Raw genomic sequence first — 27,194 nt, forward strand, 5'->3', positions numbered from 1 at the left:
TAGGTGCCAGTACCTGACTGAGTGGTAGAACAATGGACAGGTCACACTTGGCAGAGTCAAGACACTAACCAGCACGTGAGAGAACCAGGTCCGGGGGTCAATTCTATGGGGGAAGTGTGGTCCAAACGCTGTGGAAATACAAGTCCCACTGGTTAGCTTGCAAGCTGGGGTGATGATGGGCTGAGCTGGGGTGACCACGGAACCTGCCATCACTTACAGGTAAAAGAACCGATAACAGTAGTCTGGGAAGTTCAAGGCAGCAGCACCCAAATGTGCATCCTAAAATAGGATGTGGAGTGGGCCGAGCTACAACTGGAAGGGGGCAGAGCAGGCAGAGCCGAGCAAACCTCAACTCACAAGGAAGAACAGAAATCAGGATGGAGCACATGTCATGCCGAAGTAGGCTCTTACACCTACTACTGGTCTGCATGAGACGGGGATACTAGGCCACAGCATCAAAGGCAAAAGCCAAGACAGGTTAGGGGCTAAGCCAAGTGGGTCAGAGCAACCACTGGCACGTGTGCTGGGAACAGGCTCGGTTGGGGAGCTGTGAGAGTACACCCTTGCTGGGTTGGGGTTCCCATGAGAGAGTGCAGGGGCCAGAATGGAGGCTGCATTCTGGTCTGGATATGGCTGCAATCTCCCTTGGCACAAGTGTGAACTGGGGCTGGGTACACCTAGCCGGGCTAGACACCAGCACCATCTGATGTTCTGGGGAACCTGGGTACATGTAGGATGGACTAGGCTAGGTCTCTGCCCCTACTGAGCCATGTGTGAACAGTGTCTGGGTATGGACGAGCCTTGGTTGGGCTGAAGCATCCAACAGTAAGAACCGGAATGGATTGAAGGCTAGCAAAGAGGGCTGGCCCACGGACCCACCAGTATGCACAAGATCTGGCATAGGGAGAGGTTCTGATGGAGGAGCTTGGGAAACTCATCTGTTGGGACATAGTCCCTACAGATGAGCATAAAGACCATGATAGCGAGCAACCCAGATCAGGCCAGAGAAAGATACCCACCGGCATACATTTGGCATAGGTAGGGGACAGACAAGGCTGAATCAGTTCACATCACCCACTGGTGAATCCAAGCACCAGAACAGAGTGTGGGCCGAGCCAGGTTCGGTTGTGACACAAACCAGTGCACATTATAGAAGGCCAAGGTTAGGTGAACTTTACCAGCTGTGGCCGCAGCACCCAATCAGCACACGTGAGAACCAGGGAGCGGGCAAAGCCGGCAGGGGGAATGTGGCCTCCCCTGCTGGACAAACACTCCCACTGGAGAGCGTGAGTTAGGATGGGGGCAGACCAGACCAGGCAGGGCTACATGGGGGCCTCATGTGAGCTAGATCAGGGAAAAGCCAGGTTGGGCTGACTGTTCCAACTGGTGCAACCAAAGATTAGAGTGGGTGAGGGTTGGTTGGGCTTTTCCGCAGCATCAGCTGGCAGATGCTGGCACTAGGGGCTAATTCTGTCAAGTTAAACTGCAGAACCACCTGGAGAGTGCATAATTTGAGAGTGGGAGTGGCCCAGAAGGGAAATAGTGGGCACCTCCTTCTTGGGTTACCACTCCCCCTGGACAGCATGAAAACCAGGACAGGGGCAGGGGTGGCTAGACAAGAAAGGCACCTGCCAGTAGGTGTGTAGCATGGATAGTAGGGTTGGTTGGGTTGAACTAGGTTTCAACGCCCATTGACATGTAGGAGAGCTGAATGTGATGTGGGACAGACTGAACAAGTCTGTGGTACATACTGGCAAGCATGGGAACCAGGGTAGGGGGCAGGCCTGGTACGGGTTATGGGGAGTCGCCCCAACTAGGCTGCGGCTCCCACTGGTATGCCTGAGAGCCAAGTATGAAGTTGACAGGATTGGGCTGGACTGCAACAACCATTGGTTGGCGTGGAAGACAGGGCTGGAAACAGAACTGACCAGCAAATGCAATGACCAGCATGTGCATAAGCTGATTGGGGTGATGGACAGTGCCAGACCCCCCTATACTGGCAGGCATACACAAAAATCAGGTCTGGGATCACCTCAAACGAAGTTTCTTTGGAGATCACTCCAACTGAACTGCTGATCTCAGAACCCCAACCAAGAAGAGACTATGTCAGCCAGTGGATTCTGAATAAATTTTTCATGCTTGGAACGGCGAGACTGGCAGCAATTCAGAACTATTGAACTATCAAAACTGCTTGAGCAGGACCCTTGGAGCGTGTCTCACATTGGGGACCTGGGATGGGTGGGAGGCTGGGTGGGGTTTCTCCTTTTGTTTCTCCCTTAACCCCAGATACAGGGGAAAAAATGATGATATTAGTGTGGAAACAATGGTCTTACCCACTTTCCTGTTGCCCTTGACAATTTTTATCCTAATCAACTATGTAAGATTATAATAAATAAATAAATAAATAAATAAATAAAATTTAAAAAAATTTTTTGAAAGGCAGAAGAGAGGGAGCGGCAAAGACAGAGAGATCTTTCATTCACTGGTGCACTCCCCAAATGGCCCAAACTGCCAGGGCCGGGCCAGACTGATGGCAGAAGCTTCATCTGGGACTCTCACATGGTTGCAGGGGTCCAAGCACTTGGGCCATCTTCTGCTGCTTTCCCAGGAGGAAAGTCTGGAGTAGTCTGGACTTGAACCAGCACCCATATAAACTAGCATTGCAGGGTTAACCCACTATACCACTATGGCAGCTCCATAAATTAGTTTTAAAATTGGAACCAAATGGTACTTTTACAATTCACTCCTCTGGTTTGTGGTGTGGAACAGCCTGTCTTGGGTCCCAGTTCTATGTGAAGGACCCTGCTCCAGTTCTGCAGGCACCCTTAGGAGGGAAAAATGTGAGCGGTTTGCTTCCAGCGTGTGGTTGACTCTTTCCTCTTTGGGAAGTAACTGATTTGAACACTCTTTGTTCCAAACCATGCAGATCTTAGCTCTCCAGCCTGTTGTGTGATTGTGCTATAAAGGAATGACTGCTGACTGGATCTGAGACTTTCAATCATTTTGTTTTATTTGTTTGAAAGGTAGAGTGACAGAAGAGGGTGCAGGAAGAGAGAGAGATCGTCTATCTGCTGGTTCATATCCCCCAGTGCTCACATGGACCAGGCTAAGGCTAGATGCCAGCAGTTCAATCCAGGTCTCCCACATGGGCAGCAGGAATCCAATGATGTTAGCCATCACTGAAGATTTCCAGGGTCTGCATTAGAGGAAGCTGGAGCCAGTAAACTGAACCTAACATTCATGTGGAATACAGGCACTGTAACTACTATTGTAATGTTTACTCTCTAAGCTATATAAATGCTTTTAAAAATTATTTATAGGCCCAGTGCAGTGGCCTAGTGGCTGAAGTTCTTGCCTTTGATGCACTGGCATCCCATATGGACTCCGGTTCTAATCCTGGCAGCCCTGCTTCCCATCCAGCTCCCTGCTTGTGGCCTGGAAAGCAGTCAAGGATGACCCAAAGCCTTGGGACCCTGCAGCCACATGAGAGACCTGGAGGAAGTTCCTGGCTCCTGGCTATGGATTGGTACAGTACTGGCCATTGTGCTCACTTGGGGAGTGAATCATCAGATGAAAGGTCTTCCTCTCTGTCTCTCCTCCTCTCTGTATATCTGATTTTCCAATAAAAATAAATAAATCTTAAAAAAGAATTATTTATTTGGGACCCAGTGCAATGGCTCAATAGCTAAATCCTTACTTTTCAAGCACTCTGGGCACTGGTTCATGTCCCGGATGCTCTACTTCCCTTCCAACTTCCTGCTTATGACCTGGGAAAGCAGTGGAGGATGCTCCAAAGCTTTGGGACCCTGTTCCTGCATGGGAGACCTGGAAGAAGCTCCTGGCTCATGGTTTCAGATTGGCTCAGCTCTTGCCATTGCACCCATTTTGGGAGTGAACCAGTAGACAGAAGACTTTTCATTCTGCCTTAATTGGCAAGGCATAGTTAAAAGAGAGAGAGAGAGATCTTCCTTTCATTGATTCACTGCCTAAATGGTTGCCACAGAACAAAGCAGGACTGAAGCCAGGAGCTTCATCTAGGTCTGTCACATAGGTACAAGGATCCAAGAACTTGAACCATCTCCACTGCTTTCCCAGCCATATTACAGGGAATTGGATTGGAAGTGGAACCACTGGGACTTGTGTCAGGGCCCTTCAGGGGTGCTGGAGTTGCAGGTGGCATTTTTTTTTTTTTTAAGATTTTTTATTATTATTGGAAAGCCGGATATACACAGAGGAGGAGAGACAGAGAGGAAGATCTTCCATCCGATGATTCACTCCCCAAGTGAGCCGCAACGGGCCGATGCGATGCCGGGAACCAGGAACCTCTTCCGGGTCTCCCACGCGGGTGCAGTGTCCCAAAGCTTTGGGCCGTCCTCAACTGCTTTCCCAAGCCACAAGCAGGGAGCTGGATGGGAAGTGGAGCTGCCGGGATTAGAACCAGCGCCCATATGGGATCCCGGGGCTTTCAAGGCGAGGACTTTAGCCGCTAGGCCACTCCGCCGGGCCCGCAGGTGGCATTTTAAACCCTCTATAACACAGCACCTGCCCCTTGGAATTATTTGTTGAATAACAAAGCCAAGGCCTGCCAAACCTTCCCTGTTGTCCACCAGCGGAAGTGAACACTTGCTGCTTGCTGCCATCACTGGCTCAGATCGCAGCCGGAGTGTGCACAGTGTAACTGATCAGTCTAAATGGAGAATGCACTTCATCCCAGGAGCTCATGTCTTTAGCACCTAGCACTCAGTGTTTACTGAGTGGAGTAAATGTTTGTGAAAATGTCAGGAACAAAGACTAATGTGCAGTGTCAAAGGGTGATGTAGGTTTAAATGCTACTGAAGGGACAAAAGTACCAGGGAGTGCCTGGGTACTGGGGTAGGGTGGAGGAATGCAGAGGGAATGTGAAGTCTGGCCTTGATTCGTTCACGCTTTGATGAAGCCACAGGTTTAGTGTGAATATAACCATGAAGGCTGAAATATGTAAGTTTTTCTTTATTTTTTAAAGATTTATTTATTTTTATTGGAAAATCAGATACATAGAGAGGAAGATCCTCCGTCCACTGATTCACTCTCCAAGTGACTGCAACGGTCAGTGCTGCGCCAATCCGAAGCCAGGACTCTGGAACGAACCTCTTCCGGGTCTCCCACATGGCTGCAGGGTCCCAAGGATTTGGGCTGTCCTTGACTGCTTTCTTAGGCCACAGGCAGGGAGCTGGATGGGAAGTGGAGCAGCTGGGATTAGAACCTGCGCCCAGGGCCCAGCGGCGTGGCCTAGCGGCTAAAGTCCTCGCCTTGAACGCACCGGGATCCCATATGGGCGCCGGTTCTAATCCCGGCAGCTCCATTTCCCATCCAGCTCCCTGCTTGTGGCCTGAGAAAGCAGTGGAGGACGGCCCAATGCTTTGGGACCCTGCACCCGAGTTGGAGACCCGGAAGAGTTTCCTGGTTCCTGGCATCGGATCGGCGCGCACCGGCCGTTGCGGCTCACTTGGGGAGTGAATCATCAGACGGAAGATCTTCCTCTCTGTCTCTCCTCTTCTCTGTATATCTAACTTTGTAATAAAAATAAATAAATCTTAGAAAAAAAAAAAAAAAGAACCTGCACCCACATGGGATCCTGGCGCGTTCAAGGCGAGGACTTTAGCCACTAGGCCATGCCGCCGGGCCCGGGCCCTTATATATTTTTTTTTTTTAAAGATTTGTTTTTATTTGAAAGTCAGATATACAAGAGAGGGGAAGAGACAGAGGGAAAGATCTTCCGTTTGCTGATTCACTCCCCAAGTGGGTATAGTGGCCGAAGCTGAGCCTATCCAAAGTCAGGGGCCAGGAGATTCTTCTGGGTCTTCCATTTGGTGCAGGATCCCAAGACTTTGGGCCATCCTCAACCACTTTACCAGGTCACAAGCAGAGAACTGGATGGGAACTGAGGTTGCCGAAATTAGAGCCGGCACCCATATGGGATCCTGGCACATGCAAGGCAAGGATTTAACCACCAGGCTATCATGCCAGGCGCTTTTTTTCTTATTTAAAACAAGAAAAAGTTTATTTATTTGAAAATCAGAGTACTGAGAGAAAAATGCTGGAAGATAAAGAATCTTCCAATTGCTGGTTTAGTCACCAAATGGCTTAAACTGCCCATGTAGGACCAGGCCAAAGCCAGGCAAGCCATCTGGGTTGCCCATGTGGGTGGCAGGACCCGAGTCCTTGGGTCATCATCCCCTGCCTTCCCAGGGGCATTGGCTGGAAAGAGGATGGAAAGCAGAGTATCCAGAACTGGAACAGACACTATGATATGGGTGTAGGGTTACCAAGTAGCCACCTCATTGGCTGTGCCTAAAACACCTGCCCCCTGAGTGAACTCTTCAGAGTGCTATTTTAACATCTTCTGGATTACTTTATCACCCTTCTGCGAAATTGTGTCACATATCGGCAGCTGTGTAGGGTGTACAATTGTTGAGGGCAGGATTTGAATACTGTCCATGCACTCTGCCCATTGTCCAGTGCAATCCAGTTTGTTCTAACCCTTTCCAGGGCATAGAGTGACCAGCCTCAGGTAGGCACAGGGGCAGCGCCTTCTCCTTTTGTTCTTCTTTATTTGTTTATTTGAAAGGCAGAGTTACAGAGTGAAAGATAGATCTGTCTGCCCACTGGTTCACTTCCCAAATGGCTGCAATGCCCAGGGCTGGGTCAGGCTTAAGCCAGGAAGCTGGAGCTTCATCGGGGTCTCCTGTGTGCATACAGGGGCCCAAGCACTTCAGCCATCCTCCACTGTTTTCTCACGTGCACATTAACAGGGAGCTGGATCAGAAGTGAAGCAGCTGGGAGTCAGCACCATGGCTCAATGGGCTAATCCTCCACTTTCAAGCACCACCATCCAATATGGGTATCAGTTTGTGCCCTGATTGCCCCACTTCCAATCCAGTTCCCTGCTGATAGTTGGGGAAAACAGTGGAGGATGGCCCAAGTCGTTTGGCCCCTGTATCCATGTGGGGGCCCTGGAGGAAGTTCTTGTTTCCTGCTTTTGGATCAGCACAGTTCAAGCTATTGCAGCCATTTGAGGGGTTAACCAGTGGATGTAAGATCTTCCTCTCTGAAAAAGGAGGAGAAGGAGAGAAGCAGCTGGGACTACAACTGACACCCAAAAGAGATGCCATCAGTGCAGGTGTCAACACTTTTCACCACCACACTAGCCCCTGTTCCTTCTTAATGAGGAAGAAGTAAAAGCATACGGAAATAGCTGCAAGTCAGCTGCCAGGTGTGGTATTGGAACAATAAAGCAGTCTCAATTAAATACATCCAGGTTAGCCGTGAAACCTGAGGCAGGATCATCTGCTGAGGAGGAATTTCGGGAAAGAGAAGCTATGAAAGTCACTGCAAAGAACAGAAAATAGAAAACATCAGGGAAGTGTTGTATATGGAAATGTTAGAGTTGTAGGGGATAAATTTAAAGTGAGATGCATCAGCAAGATCCTGAGATCTTTTTTTTCTTCATCAATATTTAGCTTCTCTGATTCAAATGCAAGAAACCGAATTGTTGGCTTTAATGAGATTGGGGTGGGAGGAGGCTTTGCAGAAAGTTCAATGGAGAGGAAATGGGTTGCCAAAGTTAGCAGTGTTTATATAGTTCTAGGTATGAAACAAAATGGATGAGTTATTTTTTTCAAAGGAAAGGAAAAGATGGTATCATTGGCTTGGAGTCTACTGGGCAGGGGCAGAGGTGTTAAGGCGAGAAGAAGGATAGCGGAGTATGAGAGGGAAATACAAAATGAAGTAAGTGGTGAGATATATGATCATTTCAGAGAACTTTTTAACTAACGGAATTGTTAGTTTCTTGTCCAATCCTTGGTATTTTCTGACTTCTTCCCACCTCTCTTTGCACCAGAGGGGAAGATGTAATGACACCTGCTTTTCTATTTTTTATATATATATAGTAAATTTTCTTTTATTGGAAACCACTTACTTAAAGAACTTAAGTGTCCCTGAGCCCTGGTCACCATGACTCACCCTGAGGTCCCAGTCTAGTTACGGAGGCAGATTCCTACTGGAGAAGCATGTATAAACACGTACTCTAGATGCAGCACAAAGCACTGACAAATAGTAAACTTATTCCAGAATACATTTTATTTGAAAGGCAGAGCAACAGAGAGAAGAAAGAAATCTTCTATCTGCTGGCTCACTTTCCAAATGGCTGTAATGGCCAGGCTGGGTCAGGCCAAAGCCAAAAGGCTACTGCTTTGTCCAGTGTCCCAAGTTGCTGCAGGGGCACAAGCATTTGGGCCGGTTTTCACTGCCTTTCCTGGGGTATTAGCAGGGAGCAGGAACAGAAGTGAATAACCAGGACTTGAACCGGCATTCACATGGGATGCCAGTGTTGCAGGAGGCAGCTTAACCCACTGCACCATTCCATCAACTGCTAAGAACCTTGAAAAGCACCTACGTTCCTACCAAGGAGGTGTCCCTGAGGCTTGGTCACCATGACTCACCCTGCAGTCCCAGGAACTTGCTTCTACACCCAATTCTGCCTCTACCATCCTGCGGCTGATAAAACATTTCCAGACTTTTCTCCCCACAGTAGCACATTTGCATAGATCTTTTCTTCTACCTGGAATATTATTTTTGTTTGCTTGGGTTTTTTTTTTCCCCCTAGGAAATCAGACTCCTCCACTCACTCTTCAAGACTTGCTGAAAGACTACCTCTTGCCTTTCCTTTGTTCTCAGAAAAAGTGATTTGTGTATTGGCACATCACTAGTAGCCACATCCATTTATGTGTTTGTATGTGTGTCTGCTCCTTTGCGAATGCCCAAAGGCAAGGGTTACACCTTCATTATCTTGGTATGCCTTCAATTTAGCAATTAGTATATTCTCTATAAACATTTGTGGAATGCATAACTGCACATTAAAGTTTAAACTAGACACCCTGAGGTATGTATTAACAGACAAGACATAAACCATCATCCCTCTTAATAAAGTTAATAAGTTGGGCTGGCATAGTAGGTTAAACTGGCATGCTCTGTATCCCATATGGGCATAGGTTTGAGTCCTGGCTATTTTATTTCTACAACTCCCTGTTAATACACCTGGGAAAGCAGCAGTAGATGATCCAAGTGTTTGGATTTCCTGCCGTCCACGTGGGAGACCAAGATAAAGCTCCTGTTTCCTGGCTCTGCCCTGACTCAGTACAGCCATTTTGGCCATCTGGGGAGTGAACCAGCAGATGAAAGATTCTCTCCCTCACTCTGTACTTGTACCTATGACTTTCAAATATATAAAATTTTTTTTTAATTGCAAAGTCAGATATATAGAGAGAAGAGGAAAGACAGAGAGGAACATCTTCCATCCGTTGATTCACTCCCCAAGTGACTGCAAGAGCCGGAGCCGAGCTGATTTGAAGCCAGGAATCAGGAGCGCTTCTGGGTCTCCTATGCAGGTGCAGGGTCCCAAGGCTTTGTGTCGTCCTTGACTGCCTTCCCATGCCACAAGCAGGGAGCTGGATGGGAAGCGGCGTACTAGAATTAGAACCAGTGCCCATATGGGATCCCAGCGCGTTCAAGGCAAGGATTTTAGCCTAGGACACTGCACTGGGCCCAAAATACACAAATCTTTTTAAAGCTGATATATATATATATATATATATATATATAAAAGATTTATTATTATTGGAAAGCCGGATATACACAGAGGAGAGACAGAGAGGAAGATCTTCCATCCGATGTTGCACTCCCCAAGTGAGCCGCAACGGCCGGTGCACGCCGATCCGATGCCGGGAACCAGGAACCTCTTCCAGGTCTCCCACACGGGTACAGGGTCCCAAAGCTTTGGACCGTCCTCAACTGCTTTCCCAGGCCACAAGCAGGGAGCTGGATGGGAAATGGAGCTGCTGGGATTAGAACCGGCGCCCACATGGGATCCCGGGGCCTTCAAGGCGAGGACTTTAGCCGCTAGGCCACGCCGCCGGGCCCAACAAATAAATCTTAAAAATATACCAGCTTTGGGCCCGGCGGCGTGGCCTCGCGGCTAAAGTCCTCGCCTTGAAGGCCCCGGGATCCCATATGGGCGCCGGTTCTAATCCCGGAAGCTCCACTTCCCATCCAGCTCCCTGCTTGTGGCCTGGGAAAGCAGGAGAGGACGGCCCAATGCATTGGGACACTGCACCCGCGTGGGAAACCCGGAAGAGGTTCCAGGTTCCTGGCTTCGGATTGGCGCGCACCGGCCCGTTGCGGCTCACTTGGGGAGTGAATCGTCGGACGAAAGATCTTCCTCCCTGTCTCTCCTCTGTATATATCTGGCTGTAATAAAATGAATAAATCTTAAAAAAAAAAAAAAAAAAAAAAAAAAAAAGATTTATTTGTTCATCCAAAGGCAGAGTTACAGAGAAATGAAGAGAGAACAGAGTGTGATATCTTCTATCACCTACTGTCTTTCAAGACACAATATAGAGGGCTGGCTCTGGAGTAGGGTAGCAGAATCTTGATCCTACACCCATATGGGATGCCAACGTCACAGGTGGTAGCTATATATGTATTAAAGATTTATTTATTTTTATTGGAAAGTCATATTTACAGAGATCGGGAGAGACCAAGAGGAAGATCTTCAATGTGTTGGTTCATTCACCAACTGGCTGTAATGGCCAGAGCTGAGTTAATCTGAAGTCAGAAGCCAGGAGCTTCTTCCAGCTCTCTCACGGGGGTGCCCAAGGCTTTGGGTCATCCTCGACTGCTTTCCCAAGCCAAAAGCAGGGAGCTGCAGGCCACAGGCAGGGAGTTGGAAGGGAAGTGGGGCTGCCGGGATATGAACCGGTACCCTCATGGGATCCCGGCATATGCAAGGTGTGGACTTTAACAACTATTCTAACTATTCTAACATGCTGGGCCCAAGCACTTGGATCATCTTTTGCTGCTTTTTCCTAGGGGCATTGGCAGGAAGCTAGATCAGAAGTGAAGCATCTGGGACTCAAAGTGGTGCTTGGATAGGATGCCAGCCTCAATGCCAGCCCTTTTATCAAGGCAAAGTTGAGGGATGCCTAAGCAAGTTAAATGATTTGCTCAAGTCCACACTCCTATGCATTGAGCTGACATTGAAAGTCAGATTTGTCTTCCACTCTGCACAGCCTCTGAGAAGCAGACAGGGACAAGGTGGGCATTCCAGGTGGTTACGAACAAAAAGAAACAAGGCTGCCAGGAACAGATACCCATGGGCAGGGACATAGGGACAGGCAGCCAGCTGTCCATTCTCTAAGAAGTAGAGGATGATGGGGAGGGTCCTGGGCAATGGCTCAGTGGCTATATCCTCGCCTTGCAAGGGCCAGGATCCCATATGGGCGCTAGTTTGTGTCCTGGCTGCTCCACTTCCCATCCAGCTCCCTGCTTGTGGCCTGGGAAAGCAGTCGAGGACAGCTCAAACCCTTGGGACCCTGTACCCACATGCGAGATTCAGAAGAGGTTTCTACTCCTAGCTTACATATGGGCTCAGCTCCAGCCCTTGTGGCCAGCTGGGGGGTGAAACAACAAATGGAAGATCTTTCTGTCTCTCCTTCTTTCTGTAAATCTGCCTTTCCAATAAAATAAATCTTTTTTTTTTTTTTTTCAGTTTTAAAGTAAGACTTATTAGAAAAGCTGAGAAAGGAGACTCCCGTCCTAGTGATGGGAGGGGGCTCTGAGATAGAAAAGACCCTAGCCCTCTGCCATAGTGGCAGGAGGAAAAGCAAAAAGAGAGACCCTAGTCCCCTGCCATAGTGGCAGGAGGAAAAGCAAGAGAGAAAAACCCGTATTAATGGTGGGGAACCATGGAAACCAGGAATTTTTTTGTTGATGGAGAAACATCTTTGAGGGGACCCTTTAAAAGATGCTTTCCCCAAAAAAAAAAAATCTTAAAGACAGAAAAAAAAAAAAAGCAGAGGATGGAACTTCCTGCTCAGCTCCACCCACTGCAGATTACAACAGTAGGGGGTGGGGGTTCTGGGGTCCGTGGAAGGTGACTGAGGTCTGCCACACTGACACTGTGCCTTTTCTGTGTGTAGATGCCCCACCCAACACTGCTGGGAGGGGAAAAGGTACAGAGGATTGGATCCTGGATGGCTCTCCCTGATGTTGCTGCATCTTAATTGTGGTCCTCTTCCAGAATCCAGCTGTTCACCAGCCTCAGCTCTGTCCCCAGCCCTCCCTACCAGATAAGACCCTCTGACATCCTCAAGCGCCTGAGCACGTTGGCTTCCAGGCATCTTAGCATTCATCTCCTCATGGGGACAGATTCATCTACAATGATTCCGTTTTACCTTCCAAACAGCTCCATGTTAACATCACTATCTCTATTTCTCAGGGGAAAAACTGAAATTAAATTCAGAAAGCTTGGGTTGTCCAAGATCACATAGTAAATGGGGTTCAGTCTCCCCTTACCTCTAAGAATTCTTATCTGGGACTAATGTTGTGGCACATGAGGTTAAGCTGTCCCCCTGTAACATCGGCATCTCATATCCTAATCCAAGTTCAAATCCTGGCTGCTCCACTTCCAATCTAGTTCATGTGGGAGACCCAGATGAAATTCTGGGATCCTGGCTTCAGCTTGGACCCACCACGACCACCGTGGGGAATAGACTAGTAGATAGACGATCTTTCTCCTTTTCTGTCTCTGTCCGTATCTCTCCCTTTCTGTCTACCACTCTGCCTTTCAGATAAATATATCTTAGAAAATAAAAAGTAATAGGATTTCTTATTTGACAGAAAGAACCTCTTCAAAAGCCTTTCCAAAAACTCCAATCCTTAAGGCACTGTTGTGCCACAGCAGTTAGGACATGGCTTGGGACTCCCGTGTCCCGTATCCAGTGTCTTTTTTTTTTTTAAGATTTATTTATTTTTTATTGGAAAGTCAGATCCACAAAAAGGAGGAGAGACAGAGAGGAAGATCTTCTGTCCAATGATTTATTCCCCAGGTGGCCGCAATAGCTAGAGCTGAGCTGATCTGAAGCCAGGAGCCAGGAACTTTCTCCAGGTCTCCCACGCGGGTGCAGGGTCCCAAGGCTTTCGGCCGTCCTCGACTGCTTTCCCAGGCCACAAGCAGGGAGCACAATGGGAAGTGGGGGCACCAGGATATGAACTGTTGCCCATATGGGATCCCGGAGTATGCAAGGCAAGGACTTTGGCCACTAGGCCACTGCGCTGGGCCTTCAAGTGTCTAGTTTTGAGAATCTGGTATAGCTTCCTGCTAATGGGCACCCTGCGGGATAGCAGGTGATGCTTCAAGTATTTGAACCCTGCCACCTGTGTGGAGACCCTGATGGAGTGTCAGACTCAGCCCTGGCTGTTGCAGGTCTTCAGCGATGAACTAGCAGATAGGAGATTTCTCTGTGTGTGTCTGTCATTCTGCTTTTCAAAATAAAGATGAAAAGAAAAAAAATTCTATCCTTGGGGTAGGTCTTCGCCCTAGTGGTTAGGGTGCCCATGTCCTACACTGGAGTGTATGTGTTCCTGTTCCAGTTCCAGCTTCTGACTCCACCTTCTGCTAATGTAAACCTTGGGAGACAGCAGTTATAGCTCAAGTAATAAGATTCCTGCTGCACATGTAGGGGACCTTGATTGAATTTCTGGGTCACATCTTCACTGTACCTCACCCCAAACTCTGCTCTTCTACCTAATGGGAGCCATGCTTCTCTCTCTCTCTCTCTTTCTCAAAGAAATGAATACTAAAAGGAACATAGGAGACCATAATCATAGCATAACAGCTAAACCTGTGACAGTGGCTCCCATATGAGCAGCGGTTGAGTCCTGGCTGCTCCACTTCTGATCCAGCTCCCTGCTGATGCCCCTGGGAAAGTAATAGAAGATGGCTCAAGTGCTTGGTCCCTGGCACCCATGTGGGAAACTCAAATGAAGCTTCTGGATCTTGGTTTTTGGCCTGGCCCTTATGGCATTTGGGGGAATAAACCAGTAGACGGAGTATCTGTTTCTCTCTATAACTCCACCTTTCACATAAAGCCTTAAAAAAAGTTATTTAAACAAAAATCCTATCTGGGCCTCAGTTTATGCCACCCCCTCCTTAAAGGGAACCTCACTATTCCCTTGTCCCTTTACATTCTCCACCCCCACCCAACCCCCAGCCATCGGGGTAACTGCCTGGCTCTGCTGCCTAGGATAACGCCCAGCCCTCCCCTTGCCCCCTGTGGCTGACTCCCCTTTCCGTCTGTTGAGAGAGGAAGCCAGTGGAAGGCGGGTGCAACCCTGCAGGGCACTGATAAAGAGCCAGCCCTGCCCCCGCCCTCTGGGGCCACTGTGGTCAGACCAACAGGCAGGCAGGCAGGCAGGCAGACAGGCAGGCAGGCAAGGCAGCCAGCTCCCTGTGGGACTCAGGGCCCTCCCCTGGTTCTACCTCTGCCCACCCCGCCCTTCTAGGGAAGCTGGTTGCATAACCCAGAGAGGCGTTTGGCAACATTGCTTGTGGCTTGACCTGACACCGATGCTGGTGTCCACATGCATCGTGTGGGTGAGGAGGGGTGGGGTCGCCAGGGGAGACACAGCAAGTCAACCTCAAAGGGGGGAAAGGACCTGATCAGATGGAGAGGAACGAGACAGGGAAAGCTATGGGGCCACACCTTTCTCACCTGTCCCATCTCTGCTACCTGGTATGAGAGAATCCCAAGGAAGGAAAACCCAATCCCGTTGGCTGACATGTACCCAATGCGCTGCAAACTAACTGGAAAGGAGACTTGGGTAGAAGGGGTTGACCCCGGACTTGAAGAACCTGAGAAGATGGGGAGAAAGAAGCCCTTGAGGGCTGTTCGCAGGATTGTGGAGGTAGAACACAGCCTGGGAACCAGTGGAGGTCTCTTCCTGCAGGGGTCAGGTGGGAGACACTTGCACAGGGCCAGAGCCTGGGTGATAGCTGTATGTTCATTTAGCTCTCTGTGTGCACCCCATTACCTCCCAAATAAACAGCAAAAGACTTCAAACACTTCTGTGGATCCTTGTTCCTAGCTTGGCTTCCACGGCCCTTCACGATCTCAGGTAAACTTACCTCTTACCGCCCCTCACCTTCTATCCTGCCCTAGTAAAACCACAGGCTTACTCTGTTCTGTCCTCTTTGCCTTCATGCTTTTGCTGGCCTGGGAAATCTCGCAGATTCCTAGCAACCCAGCACACTTTCTCCAAGAAGTCTGCTGATTTTCACTAGGCAGGATGTATTTCTTCTACTGCTCCTAGGACGCTTCATTGAGATCTTTCTTCAGGTCATTTCCCAGCTACACTGTGAGAGAGGACCACAGCCAGGCTTTATGCATCTTTCTCAATGCCAGCAGGAAGTAGATACTCATAAATGTGTTGAATGCGTGAAGGGTGAAGCTCAAGTCACCCAACAGTAGCAATGCCACAAATGGGGTCCTGAACTGCTGGTTTTCATATGCGTATCCCAGGGGACCAAGGCGCTGCACGCCTGATTGGATGACCTCGCGTGTTACAACTGAGTGCAGAATCTGTTATTGACCTGGACATAAGGTTCATTCCACATTCAATGGTGTTGTATTCAGATGGTGCTTGCATCCTTATTCAGGCCCCCTTAGAATAAGGGGTAGTGACCGTCACTCTTATGGCTGATTACACCATGACATCAGGTTAGAGAGGAGTCGATATGACACTTACTGGAATTCAGTGCTTTTCACTGTGGTTTGCCCGTGCATGGCCATCAGTGCCAACCCATGCCAGCTGCATGATAGGCTTCTTGTGGTTGCCAACACCATGTTGAATGTGTGTATGTGGGGGGGTGTGTGTGTGTTGACTTCTTAGGGTAAAACTGGAGTAGCTGTGGTAGGACTAGCAACATTTGGAGCACACACAGCGTCTGTTCTTTATCAGTGAAGAGAGAACATTTACCATTATTTGAACAGGGAACGCAATCCTATCAGGGCCTTACTGATTGAGTGTCAGTTCTGCCTGAGGGTGCTACCTGCCTACTTCCCCAATCTGTTCATGTTTCCAAAGATCTCGAACCCCAGGAGAAGGGAGAAATACACAGTGCCAGCTGCAGACAAAAGGAATTGCAGCTAGATGTGCAAAGGAGCTTTCTTAAAGCCGAAAGTCATCGAAAGCCAAGAAGAGGGAAAATTCCTTTCTCCCAAGCCTCCAGGAGCTGATCAGTTTTGACCTGTGGTTTACATTTTGGGGCTTGGAGGCCAAAGGGGGGAATCATGCAGCTTCAGGAGTATGTATTGGTGTGATCCAGAACTGCTGTGGGGGCTTGGGGATACACCTGACATTCTATACATATATGTTGACTGTCCAGGTCTAAGGTGCCTAGGCTGCAAAAAGGGTGGCAGAGGGTACCCAGGGGTCCCCTTTAAGGGAGATGAATAATCTGCCTGCTGGGCAGCCCCCACACAAGGAAAGGAAAGCACTGGGCCAAGAAAGAGGTCTTTGTCCTAGGCTAGCTGAGGCTGAGGGGGAGGGGATAGGCTGTAGGTGAAAGGACACATCAAAGCAACCAGTCGCACCCTCTCTAGTCCCAGAGCCTAAGAAGGCCTTAACCCCAATGCTCACCTGCTGACAGTTGAGAAGTGAAACATCTGGTCTATCAGCAGTCCTCTACCTTGCCATGACTCAGTTTCCCCGACCCAGAAAGAGAGCTGCGGGGCCAGAGGAAAGAGGCTGCAACCTGTATACAGTGTAGAGGTCATTTGGGAGTGGACTGTGGAGTTGGACACAGACCTGGCCAGACCTGGCGGGGTTCCTGGGCCGAAAGACAGGCTTGGGAGAGGCTGGAAGAGGCTGGGAGCCCTGTGCGCCCCCGCTGGCTGGGAGCAAGGTGGGGGCGGGGTGCGGGCAGAAACCGCACCAGGCTCAAGTTTCCTCTCTTGGCCAGAAGGGGCAGGAGGAGAGGAGGGCCTGGGGAAAGGGGAGGGTTGGTTGGAGGAAGGACCGAAGACCTCGAAGGCCAAGAGCTTCAGAGAGAAAGCTGGTGTGCCCGCCTCTGGCTTCCCTGCGCCCAGCTCAGCCCGGAGCCTCCCAGCTCAGCACCGGGCGATGGCCCGGGGGCGGGGCGCGGCCCTCTCGGGTGCTCAGGGATAACAGGGATCCTGGCCCCAGAGGTGTCAGCTTAGACCCAGCTTGCTCAGAGACAGCACCTGGAGCCTCAACTCTCTCCTCGCCCGCCTGCCTGCCCGGACTCAGCCACAGGTGCCTGAAAGGCAGGGTAGGAGAGGGATTACTGTGAGGTGGAGGGAATGGCTGGGAAGAGGGTAGCAATGGAGGGAGGGAGACAGCAAGCAACTTTCTTAGGGGACTTTGGAACTCTCCACACTTACAGGGGTTAGGAATTTGCATCTCTGGGAATTCCTCTGGGAAAAGACCTGCAGCTACTGTTCTGGGATGCTTCTGGGTGGGAAGGAGTGGATGGGGACCGGTGGTCTCCAAAGGGCTGTGCTGGGTGGGGCAACAGACTTCCAGGTACCATCCTTCCCCACGGTCCATTGCACTTTTCTGCCCTGTCCAGCCAGCTGGAGAGGTTTGGGGACTGGAGAAGCTAAGGGCTTGGTCGTCTGGACTTAGGAGCAGCATTGTTGAGTGGCTTCTGGCCATTGCTTCTCTGGGAAGTGGAGGTCAGCTAGAACTGGGCAGGAGAGGGAGCATCCCAACCCCAGTGTAGGTTCTTCCCCCTGGTGCTCCTGGTTGCCTGGGAGACAAGGACCTGAGGAGCAGAGGGTGAGAAAAGGGGAGGCGTGCTGGAATTCTCCAGGCATAGTCCCAAAGGCCTGGAGTGTGGGGTCAAGGGATTGGGGTGACAGGATGGCAGGAACTGGGTTCCTATCCCTCATTCTCTCTCTCTCTCTCTCTCTCTCTCTCTCTCTCTCTCTCTATCTCTCACAGACACAGATGGGGTGGAGGGACTCGAACCCCCTCTGATCAAACTCCTTCTTTTCCTTGTATCTGCTTGCCTCTTGCTCCCTCATCTTGGTGTGCCTTTCCTTTAAATGTTCTCCCGACAGCTCCTTTTCCCATCCTCTCACTGACACCTTACTGTCAGCTGAAGAGGTGGATTGGTCTCAGAGACCTTGGAGAGACCCTCAAGTCAGATCCTTCTCTTGTCAACCAGTGTAAACCAAAAGTCTCCCCCAGACTCCTCTCCAGATGATCCTCACTCAGTGCCCCTAAATATAAGGATCTGAAATTCCTTAATTCTGAAATTCCTTAAGCCTTGTGAGAAAAATCTCTCAGGGGAGGGACAATCGGGAGGAGAGCAAGGAGGATAGATTTTAGCTCCTGTAGATGGCTCCAGTTCTACCTGGTCCACAACATTGGGAAAGAAGGAAAATAACAGCTAAGCCATGTGAGTGGGGTTTGGGGATGGTGACCCCAGTATGCAGACTCGTCTCCAAGATGGGAGATGTTTATTGCAAATGGGCAAACCCTTTCTTCTTTCCCAGTATGGCTGAGCCAGTTCTCACCATGCTCCCTCCAGGATCTAGCCTTCCAACTGCCAGCTACCTTGTCCTCGCAGAGGCAGGTCCCCAATACTCCGCGGTGGTCTCTCCCTGATAGATAGACCGCTCCCACACCTGAATGGGGAGTGGAAGCATCCCATTCCCTGTCCCCCAGACTGGTGCAAACTTTCTCCAGCTAGTTTGAAGCTGGAAGGTACCTAAAGACCACCTTCTGTCTTCTTGGTGGTTCTGTGTGTGGCAGCTCTCACTGTGAACTTGGCCGTTGCAATCAGAATCTCCAGGCATTAGGTTACCCACACCTGGGAATCCCATTTAGTAGGTCTGAGGTGTCTCTATAGAATCCATGCCTTTCCATGGAACACGGGTTCATGTGGTACATGATTAAGTATGAGACTTCTTGAGATAGATGCAGCCTTATGGCGGTAAGGTTCTTACATCCTATATCTGTCTGATGGAGGAGAATGAACTTAAAGTGCTTGCTTTGGCCAAGGCCATGGAGAAACAGAGAACCTGGTTTTCTGCCTCCTGGAGCAGAGTCTGTTGGACAGCATCTTGGTGTCAGATCCAGGAAGACAGAAGGCAAGGGGGAAAAAAAAAGGTGTGTGTGGAGGGAGGGTGTGTAGGGACTATGAGGCAAGAGTGACTGTCTCTGCCCCCCTCACCCCTGTCTCTGCCCCCCTCACCCCTTCTCCATTCACTTTGGCTTTGGGCAATTTCCGCCACAACCTGGGTGGGGGAGGGCGGGGTTCCGGTGTTGAAATGGCGTCCTGGAAACACATAAACACCCCACCCACTGTGCTTCCACCACCTCCCAGATCTGTGGACAGAAACATATCAAGGGGTCAGAGGCATGGGGTTGAGAGGCCCTCTTCCAAAAAGATCATTTAAAAAAAAAAGATTTATTTATCTATTTTTTATTGGAAAGGCAGATTTACAGAGAGGAAAGACAGAAAGGTCTTCCATCCACTGATTCACTCTCCAAGTGGCTGCAATGGCCAGAGCTGAGCCAATCAAAAACAAGGAGTCAGGAGCTTCTTCTGGGTCTCCCACTTGGATGCAGGGTCCCAAGGTTTTGGACCATTCTCTGCTATTTTCCCAGGCCACAAGCAGGTAGCTAGATGGGAAGTGGTACATCTGGAACATGAACCGGCATCCATATGGAATCCAGGCACTTATAAGGTGAGGATTTAGCCACTGAGCCATTCCACCAGGCCAAGCTCCTCTGATTTTGTGGTCAAGCCAAAGAATAGGCTCCATAGCCGACAGCTGTGGCGAGCCATCCTTGGGGCAGGCCACAGTTCCTGCAATTTGAGGTCTGCCATTCTGCAGGTTTTGTTCACCTTTGGCCTGCTTTGCATCCTCACATGGTGGTGTATGCGTATGTACGTGTGCAGTGTCTGGCCCTAAGTGATCAGGAGGTCCCAGACCAAACCATCTCTAGACTCGTGTTCTACATGCTGAAGACAAGAACACATGCAGTAAGTGACAGGTGGCAGGGAATTAGGAGGTAGAATGAGAAGAGGGACTGACAGAGAAGAGATAAGCGCAGGAGTGAACTCTACCTCTGTCCTGGCAGGAAGAGAGCTCCGTGTTCAAGTTTGGTCTGACTTTTGGTCTTACAAAGAGGAAACAGGCCCAGAAATGACACGGCTTACCCAACATCCCATTGCTGGGCAGAGTGGCAGCTTGAGCCCAGATAGGAAGTGGCAGGGCTCATGGGGAGTACCTATTATAGGGGCAAAAGAGACATTGTCCAGAGGAGGAACGGTATCTTCCTGAAAGGTCATAGAAAGAAGTGCCACGGGGTTGGCATGGTGGCTCAATTAGCTAATCCTCCACCTGCAGCACCAAAATCTCATATGGTCATTGGTTTGCATCTCAGCTGCTCCACTTCCCATCCAGCTCCCTGCTTGTGGCCTGGCAAAGCAGTCGAGGACGTCCCAAAGCCTTGGGACCCTGTACCTACGTGGGAGACCCAGAAGCAGCTCCTGGCTCCTGGCTTACAGATGGGCTCAGCTCCAGCCCTTGTGGCCAGCTGGAGGGTAAACCAGCAAGTGGAAAATCTTTCTCTCTGTCTCTCCTTCTTTCTATAAATCTGCCTTTCCAATAAAAATAGATAAATAAATCTTTAAAAAAAAATCAGAGGGGTTGATATCATCAATGTCCATAGGAGCTTAGAGCATGGAGATCCAGGAGTAGGCCTGAAAGGCACCTAGAAAAGCAAGGCAAGTTTCTGACCTCATGCCGCTGCTCAGAGCTGGTGCGCATCTGTGATGGGCTGGATGGCATCTCTGGGAGAGCCAGGCTCCTAAACTAGCTCTCCCAGAGCCCCTGGTGCTAAACACTCTGTCATCCCTGTTCCCAACTGTTACATTAACTTTGCAAGAGGAAAGCATCCTGGCTGTAAGGGTTGGTTGGAGTGGGGATAGAGTGGCCAAGATGACCGTGTGGGGACTCGAAGCAGAGGTCCAGTGTCTCCTAAGTCCATTCCTCCTCTGCCCCTTGCTGCCTGCAGCTCATGATAAGCTCCTTATCTGGCCCAGGCAGGAGAGGGCAGGACTGCTATCAACACCCAGGCCTGGGCCACGTTTTAGAGAAAGCTGTCTGCTTGCCTCTTCCCACAACATACGCCTTTGGGATTCCCGCAAGCAACTCACTCTCCTCTTGGGAGAGAAGAGACTGAGATCTTACCACTGAAGACAGATGAGGAAAGCAGGGCTGACCCCCCTGATATTGGCCCCAGAAAACCAAGCTAAACCAGAAAATTCCCAGAAGAGCTGATTTTGCCCTGGTTAGAAATCCAGTTTGGGGGAGTAAGAAGGAAAGGCAAGAGAGAAGGCATTCTACCTGCCAAAAAAAAAAAAAAAAAAAAGGTAAAATCTTATGGGTAAAAATTCCCATGGGAACTGACTGCAGCCTCCGTGGGGCAGGCAAGGTGGAGGTCTTGCCACTGAAAAAGACTGCAGCCTTAGGTGGTTGAGTCCAGCTTGGATAAGGTTCTCTCTGCTTCCAAGAGGGACATGGGGGGAAGGACAAACCTGCTGAGCCCAGCAGGGGTGCCTCTAACAACTTTCTTCCCTTGACACAGGTTGCTGGGGCCATTTGGGCTTCAGGGGAGTTTGAACCAAACCCTGGCCCAGTAGGATGCCGTGTCCCCCCCTGCAAAGCAGGAACAGGTTGCCACAGCTGCCCACTCCAGAGTTGGGCGAGATGGAACTGACTTGGCAAGAGATCATGTCCATCACTGAACTGCAGGTGAGCAGGGGCGAGGGGACAGAGCTGAATACAGTGGGGAGTCTGGCCTGAGCTAAGGCAGGACCCAGGCTTGGAACTGTTCCAAGTTTCTATGGGAGATTTGGATGGAATGGAGTGTGCACCCCAAGTGTGTGCAACCAGGCTGCTCACATCTCTACACTCCCTCCTTCTCTGCCCTCCCTTGCTGGCTTGCTCTCACCTTCTTCCCTTCTGCCCCACCCCCTCCAATCCTGCCTATCTTCTACCCTCATGGCCTCCCCCTGCTCTTAGCAATGGAGCCTTTCTCCCAGGTAGCAGGGCAGTAGTTCAGGGGCCTCAGGAAGGGGAGTCTGGCTATGCTGGGGTCCTCTCCCCCTGTTAGTTGGACAAAAGCGTGTCTGTTGGCTTAACAATGATGCCTTTGTCCCCAGCTGGATAGGAGCAGGGTGGCTCCCTGATGTGGGCTGGGGGCCTTGTCTCTAACATGTTCTCCCCTCCTCGCTGCACCTGGCAGGGACAGAGGGACCGAAGAGGAGAGGGCAGACCTTGTACCAGTTCCCCAAGGTGCTTCTCAGCCCCGGAATCCCAGCTCTGCCCCCGCCCTCTTTTCCTATCCCTGCCACTGGGTCCGCAGTCCTCAGGATTTGCCCTAGGCCCTCTCCCAGGCTGCAGCTCCCTCTGCTGGGCACCCAGGGCGTGGCTGGGGTCTGCACTTGACCCTTTGACTCCAGATAACTGCCTTGGGGCAAGGGTCAATTAGGATAACAACACTTCTTCCCACCTCCTGGTTGCCCCCCCCCAGCTGAAAGAAACAAAGGCATCTGGGCTATTTCAGCCTCTAAGAACTGTTCCAGCGTCAGGTAGACCTTTCTGAAGTCTGACCCCCTTGTGACTTGCCTTCTTGCCTAAGCCATTTCTTTTTTTTTTTTTTTTTAAAGATTTATTTTATTTTTATTACAAAGTCAGATACACTGAGAGGAGGAGAGATAGAGAGGAAGTGGAGCTGCTGGGATTAGAACCAGCGGCCATATGGGATCAAGGTGAGGACCTTAGCCACTAGGCCACACTGCCGAGCCCCACCTAAGCCATTTCTACTCCTGTGTGGCTGTAACATAACTTTGCAGGAAGCGTCCACTGATTTTTGACACCCATTCCCTTGTTACTGGCTCTTTTGGAAGTGCAGTTTTGTCTGAAGAGCAGTTTGACATCCTTAGCCTACCTTGACTTCCTCTTTACATCTTCCTTTGCAGGGTCTAAATGCTCCTAGTGAGCCATCGTTTGAGCCCCAAGCCCCAGCCCCATTCCCTGGACCCCTGCCTCCTCCATCTTACTGCCCCTGCACCATCCACCAGGATGCTGGCTTCTCCCTTCCTCCACCACCTTACGAGCTCCCAGCATCTACATCCCATGTCCCGCAGCCCTACTCCTATGGCAACATGGCTGGTCCAGTCTCCAAGCCTCTGACCCTCTCAGGCATGCTCAATGAGCCACTGTCAGACCCCTTAGCCCTCCTGGACGTTGGGTTGCCAGTGGGCCCCCCCAAGCCCCTAGAAGATCCAGAATCCGACTCGGGATTATCCCTCAACTACAGCGATGCCGAATCTCTTGAGCTGGAGGGGACAGAGGCTGGCCGTCGGCGCAGCGAGTATGTGGAAATGTACCCGGTGGAGTACCCCTACTCACTCATGCCCAATTCCTTGGCGCATCCCAGCTACACCTTGCCACCCAATGAGGCCCCTTTGGCCCTAGAGCCCTCCTCGGGTCCTGTGCGGGCAAAGCCAACTGCACGCGGGGAGGCCGGGAGCCGGGATGAGCGCCGGGCTCTGGCTATGAAGATCCCCTTCCCTACGGACAAGATTGTCAACTTGCCAGTAGATGACTTTAATGAGCTGTTGGCGCGCTATCCGCTAACGGAGAGCCAGCTGGCATTGGTCCGGGATATACGCCGAAGGGGCAAGAATAAGGTGGCCGCCCAGAACTGTCGCAAGAGAAAGCTGGAGACCATTGTGCAGTTGGAGAGGGAGCTGCAGAGGCTGGGCAGCGAAAGAGAGCGGCTTCTTAGGGCCAGAGGGGAGGCCGACCGGACCCTGGAGCTCATGCGCCAACAGCTGGCTGAGCTATACCAGGACATTTTCCAGCACCTGCGGGATGAGTCAGGCAACAGCTACTCCCCTGAAGAGTATGTACTGCAGCATGATGCCGACGGAGCAGTCTTCCTGATGCCCCGGGGGACTAAGGCCGAGGCCACAGACTGAGGTGGCCCAGGGTGATTTCCTTTGTGGTTTTCTGATAAAGGTGCTCCCTGACTCTGGGACCCAGAGTAGACTTCTCTAGGTCCAATGAGGACAACCACGGGAGCCCCACTGGTGCTCCAGAGTGTGTTCACTGAGGCTTGCCTTGTGGAAGGGTTGGGATGGGGACTCTTTCCCTCATTTGCCTTCCCAAGCCACCACCTCCTGTTTAAACTTTGGTCTATAAAGCTCTCTGCACAAACAGCCTCCCACTGTGTCTGCCTTTCCCAGGATGACCGCCAAAGCTGAATACTCCTCAGAACACTGCTGGGTTGGGGTTCTGGGGGTAGGATCCTGCAAGTTCATTCTTTCCCTTCAGTGCTCTCATGAAATGCAGAGATATGACCTTGAGTAGGATGGTGATCTACCCACTCATACCCTTTACAGAGTAAAGGGTTCAGGAGACCCTTCATGTCGGTAGCTGGGAGAGCCACCGACATGCCTCTATGTAAAATCTCCTTGCAACAGACATGCAAAGTGCCTGTAAGGGTCTACAGACCTTCATTTCATTCTGGTCCTGCTTACTTCTCAGCCTGGAGCTTGGGGTGTCAGGGCTTTCAGGAAACCAAGCAAACTGTTTTCCACCAGAATGAGAATGAGGTCAGACGCCAAAGCTTACGAGCATGCCACACCACAGGTTTGGTAAAACATATCCCACAGTGGAATAACATACACATATTTTGTGAAACTCTGGTTCTATTAGCCAGGCCCTCCTTTTCCACCTTGACAGGTGTGCCTTTTCATCTGCCCATCTCCCCAGCAACGCAATGCATGACAAGTTTGAGGTTCTTCAGGCATACCAACTGAAGTCCAATCACACCTTGCTCTACAGAATCCCCTTGTCAAGGTTTCCTATCTTCCCGGGTTGGTACAGTACTTAACACAGCTTCCCTCTTGAAATTCTTTACCTCTATCTACCCTTGTAGCACCATCACACAGGAATTCTTACTCCCAAGTCCACACAAACATAAATGCTAAGGCCTAAGAAACTGGGAGCCAGCACCACGGCTCAGCAGGTGAATTCTCCACCTTCTTGTGTTGCATCCCATGTGGGTACCAGCTTGTGTCTCAGCTGTTCTACTTCCCAACCAGCTCCCTTCTTGTGGCCTGAGATGAATGGAGGGATGGCCCAAAGACTTGGGATGCTGTACACACGTGGGAGACCATGAATAAGGGCCCTGGCTCCTAGCTTAAGCTCAGCTCTGACCATTGTGGCCATGAACCAGCAGACTAAAAATCTTGTTTTTCTGTCCGTAAATTAGCCTAGCAATTTTAAGACATGACAGTAATGATACACTAAGACAAGGAATTCACATGCATATTCTGAAAATTGCATTCTGTAGTTAAAGATTTATTCATTTTATTACAGCCAGATAGAGAGGAGACAGAGGAAGATCTTCCATCCGATGATTCACTTCCCAAGTGAGCCACAACGGGCCAATGCGCACCTATCTGATGCTGGGAACCTGGAACCTCTTCTGGGTCTCCCACGCGGGTGCAGGGTCCCAATGCTTGGGGCTGTCCTCTCCTGCTTTCCCAGGCCACAAGCAGGGAGCTGGATGGGAAGTGGAGCTGCCAGGATTAGAACCGGCGCCCATATGGGATCCCGGGGCGTTCAAGGGGAGGACTTTAGCCACTAGGCCACTATAGTTTACTTTCATTCTAGAAAGTTTAAGGTCATCTTTGTCTCAAGGGATCACAAATGTTCCCACACTGCAGGATGTAAAGTGCAGGGGCAAGGAGCAGGTGCTGTAGTGTCAGTCAAGGTACCACTTGGCAGTGTTAGCATCCAATAGGCACCCAATTCATGTCCTGATGCAGCTCTCCAACCCTTAGTTTACGGCCAATGAAACAATCCATGCAGGACCTCACCCTCACTCCACATCAAGAGCCAGGTACTTGTTCTGAGGAACAGTTTTTGAGAATTTTGTAATTCACCCAAATGCAATCCAAAAATTCACCTCCTATCCTCAACTTGGGAAAATAGAAATACCCACTGCCTCCAAAGTTCAGATCTGCAGGTAGTATACATTTGGACAAGCTGGTAATCGATAAGGCAATAAACCAAGCACATGAAACCCAAGCTACTTAATAACCCCTTCTGGTCCTTAGTACTGGGGCCTACTATACAGTGCATCTGTTTTTTAAGCCATGACCCCAACCATGGAGCAAGAATGTGGCACAACACAATGCAACCACACTTATGACTACCCATTCCCTCCTGGCAGAGTCAACATCTGATTTTGCTGAAACCATGTCACACTGACATAATGGTAGGTTAAGGTTCTGACAACCAAGAAAAGAATGAACAGGAAGCAGATAAAGTAAATAAGTTTATTTATTAAGTCCATTCACAAAATGGAACACCTGATCAGCTGTACAACAGCTACTATCAACTGCAAAGCAGTGAGAATATATGTAGTGGCTGAGAAAAAGGTTGTCCTCACAAGGATATTCCTGCAAAAGGAAAAAGAGGTGGTGAAGCAGACCCAGCAAGATCCTCCTCCCATCAGCTACTTGCCACCACTGGAAGCCTGCTGCTCTAACTTTGTTGGCCATATCAAAGTGGACCAAACACACTTGCCAATGTCTGATCTCCTGAATTCCTGGTGTCAATTCTTTGGAAACACTCTTGGTTGAAACTTACCTTTCTAGCCATGGACAGGAGTTTCTGTGTTTTGTTTTTATTTTAAATAAGAGGTGATAAGCATGTAGCAGATTCTTCCCTAGAAAAGTAAACAACCTTTAGAACTAGCCCTTTAGAGACCAAGTCCCACCTCAAACTAGACCACCCACCACCCTCTAGTGGTCCATCCACCCACCTCCCCCTCCCATTTTGGGAAAATTCCAATAAATTAAGTTGAGCCATTATTTCAAAGAAATGTGTACAAGGACAGTAAAATTAAAGGGCAAGGATAATCATAGTTAAGAATTAATTGCTTGCTTCAATTGGGAGCCACCCATAGGATCTGAATTAAAAATGGCTTTTTATAATTAATCTCCAGAAAAACCAGATTCAGCTTAACTGGACTAGTTTTGGCTCAATATATTAAAGAAAATTTAACAATACTAGATTTTAGGTTAACTTTATGGATGTAAGTAAAATCTGTTCTTACCTACCAGCATAGCAAAAAAACCTTTCCTTCTGGTTCTGCCTGCTAGTCCTAAGAGTCAGGTGTGCCTTACTCTCGTCTGCCTCCTTCCTGGCGATGGTCACTCAAACTCCACTTCCTCCTAGCTGTCAAGGAAGGTG

General features: G+C 49.9%; 1 protein-coding gene across 2 annotated transcripts; it reads left to right on the plus strand.

Annotated features, from left to right (window-relative positions):
* The first annotated feature begins 16,889 nt into the window (after positions 1-16,889).
* Positions 16,890-24,145, plus strand: NFE2 (nuclear factor, erythroid 2). 2 transcript variants are annotated; one of them, XM_004583279.4, is made up of 3 exons: positions 16,890-17,167; positions 21,505-21,671; positions 22,901-24,145. In XM_004583279.4, exons 2-3 carry the CDS (start codon positions 21,561-21,563, stop codon positions 23,903-23,905), a joined length of 1,116 nt encoding a protein of 371 aa, XP_004583336.4. In that variant the 5' UTR covers positions 16,890-17,167; positions 21,505-21,560; the 3' UTR covers positions 23,906-24,145. The 2 variants fall into 2 exon arrangements, with proteins under 2 accessions (XP_004583336.4, XP_058529382.1); XM_058673399.1 differs by having other exon boundaries at positions 16,890-17,151.
* The last annotated feature ends 3,049 nt before the right edge of the window (positions 24,146-27,194 follow it).

This window comes from Ochotona princeps, chromosome 15, assembly GCF_030435755.1.
Source record: "Ochotona princeps isolate mOchPri1 chromosome 15, mOchPri1.hap1, whole genome shotgun sequence".
Taxonomy (NCBI): Eukaryota; Metazoa; Chordata; class Mammalia; order Lagomorpha; family Ochotonidae; genus Ochotona; species Ochotona princeps.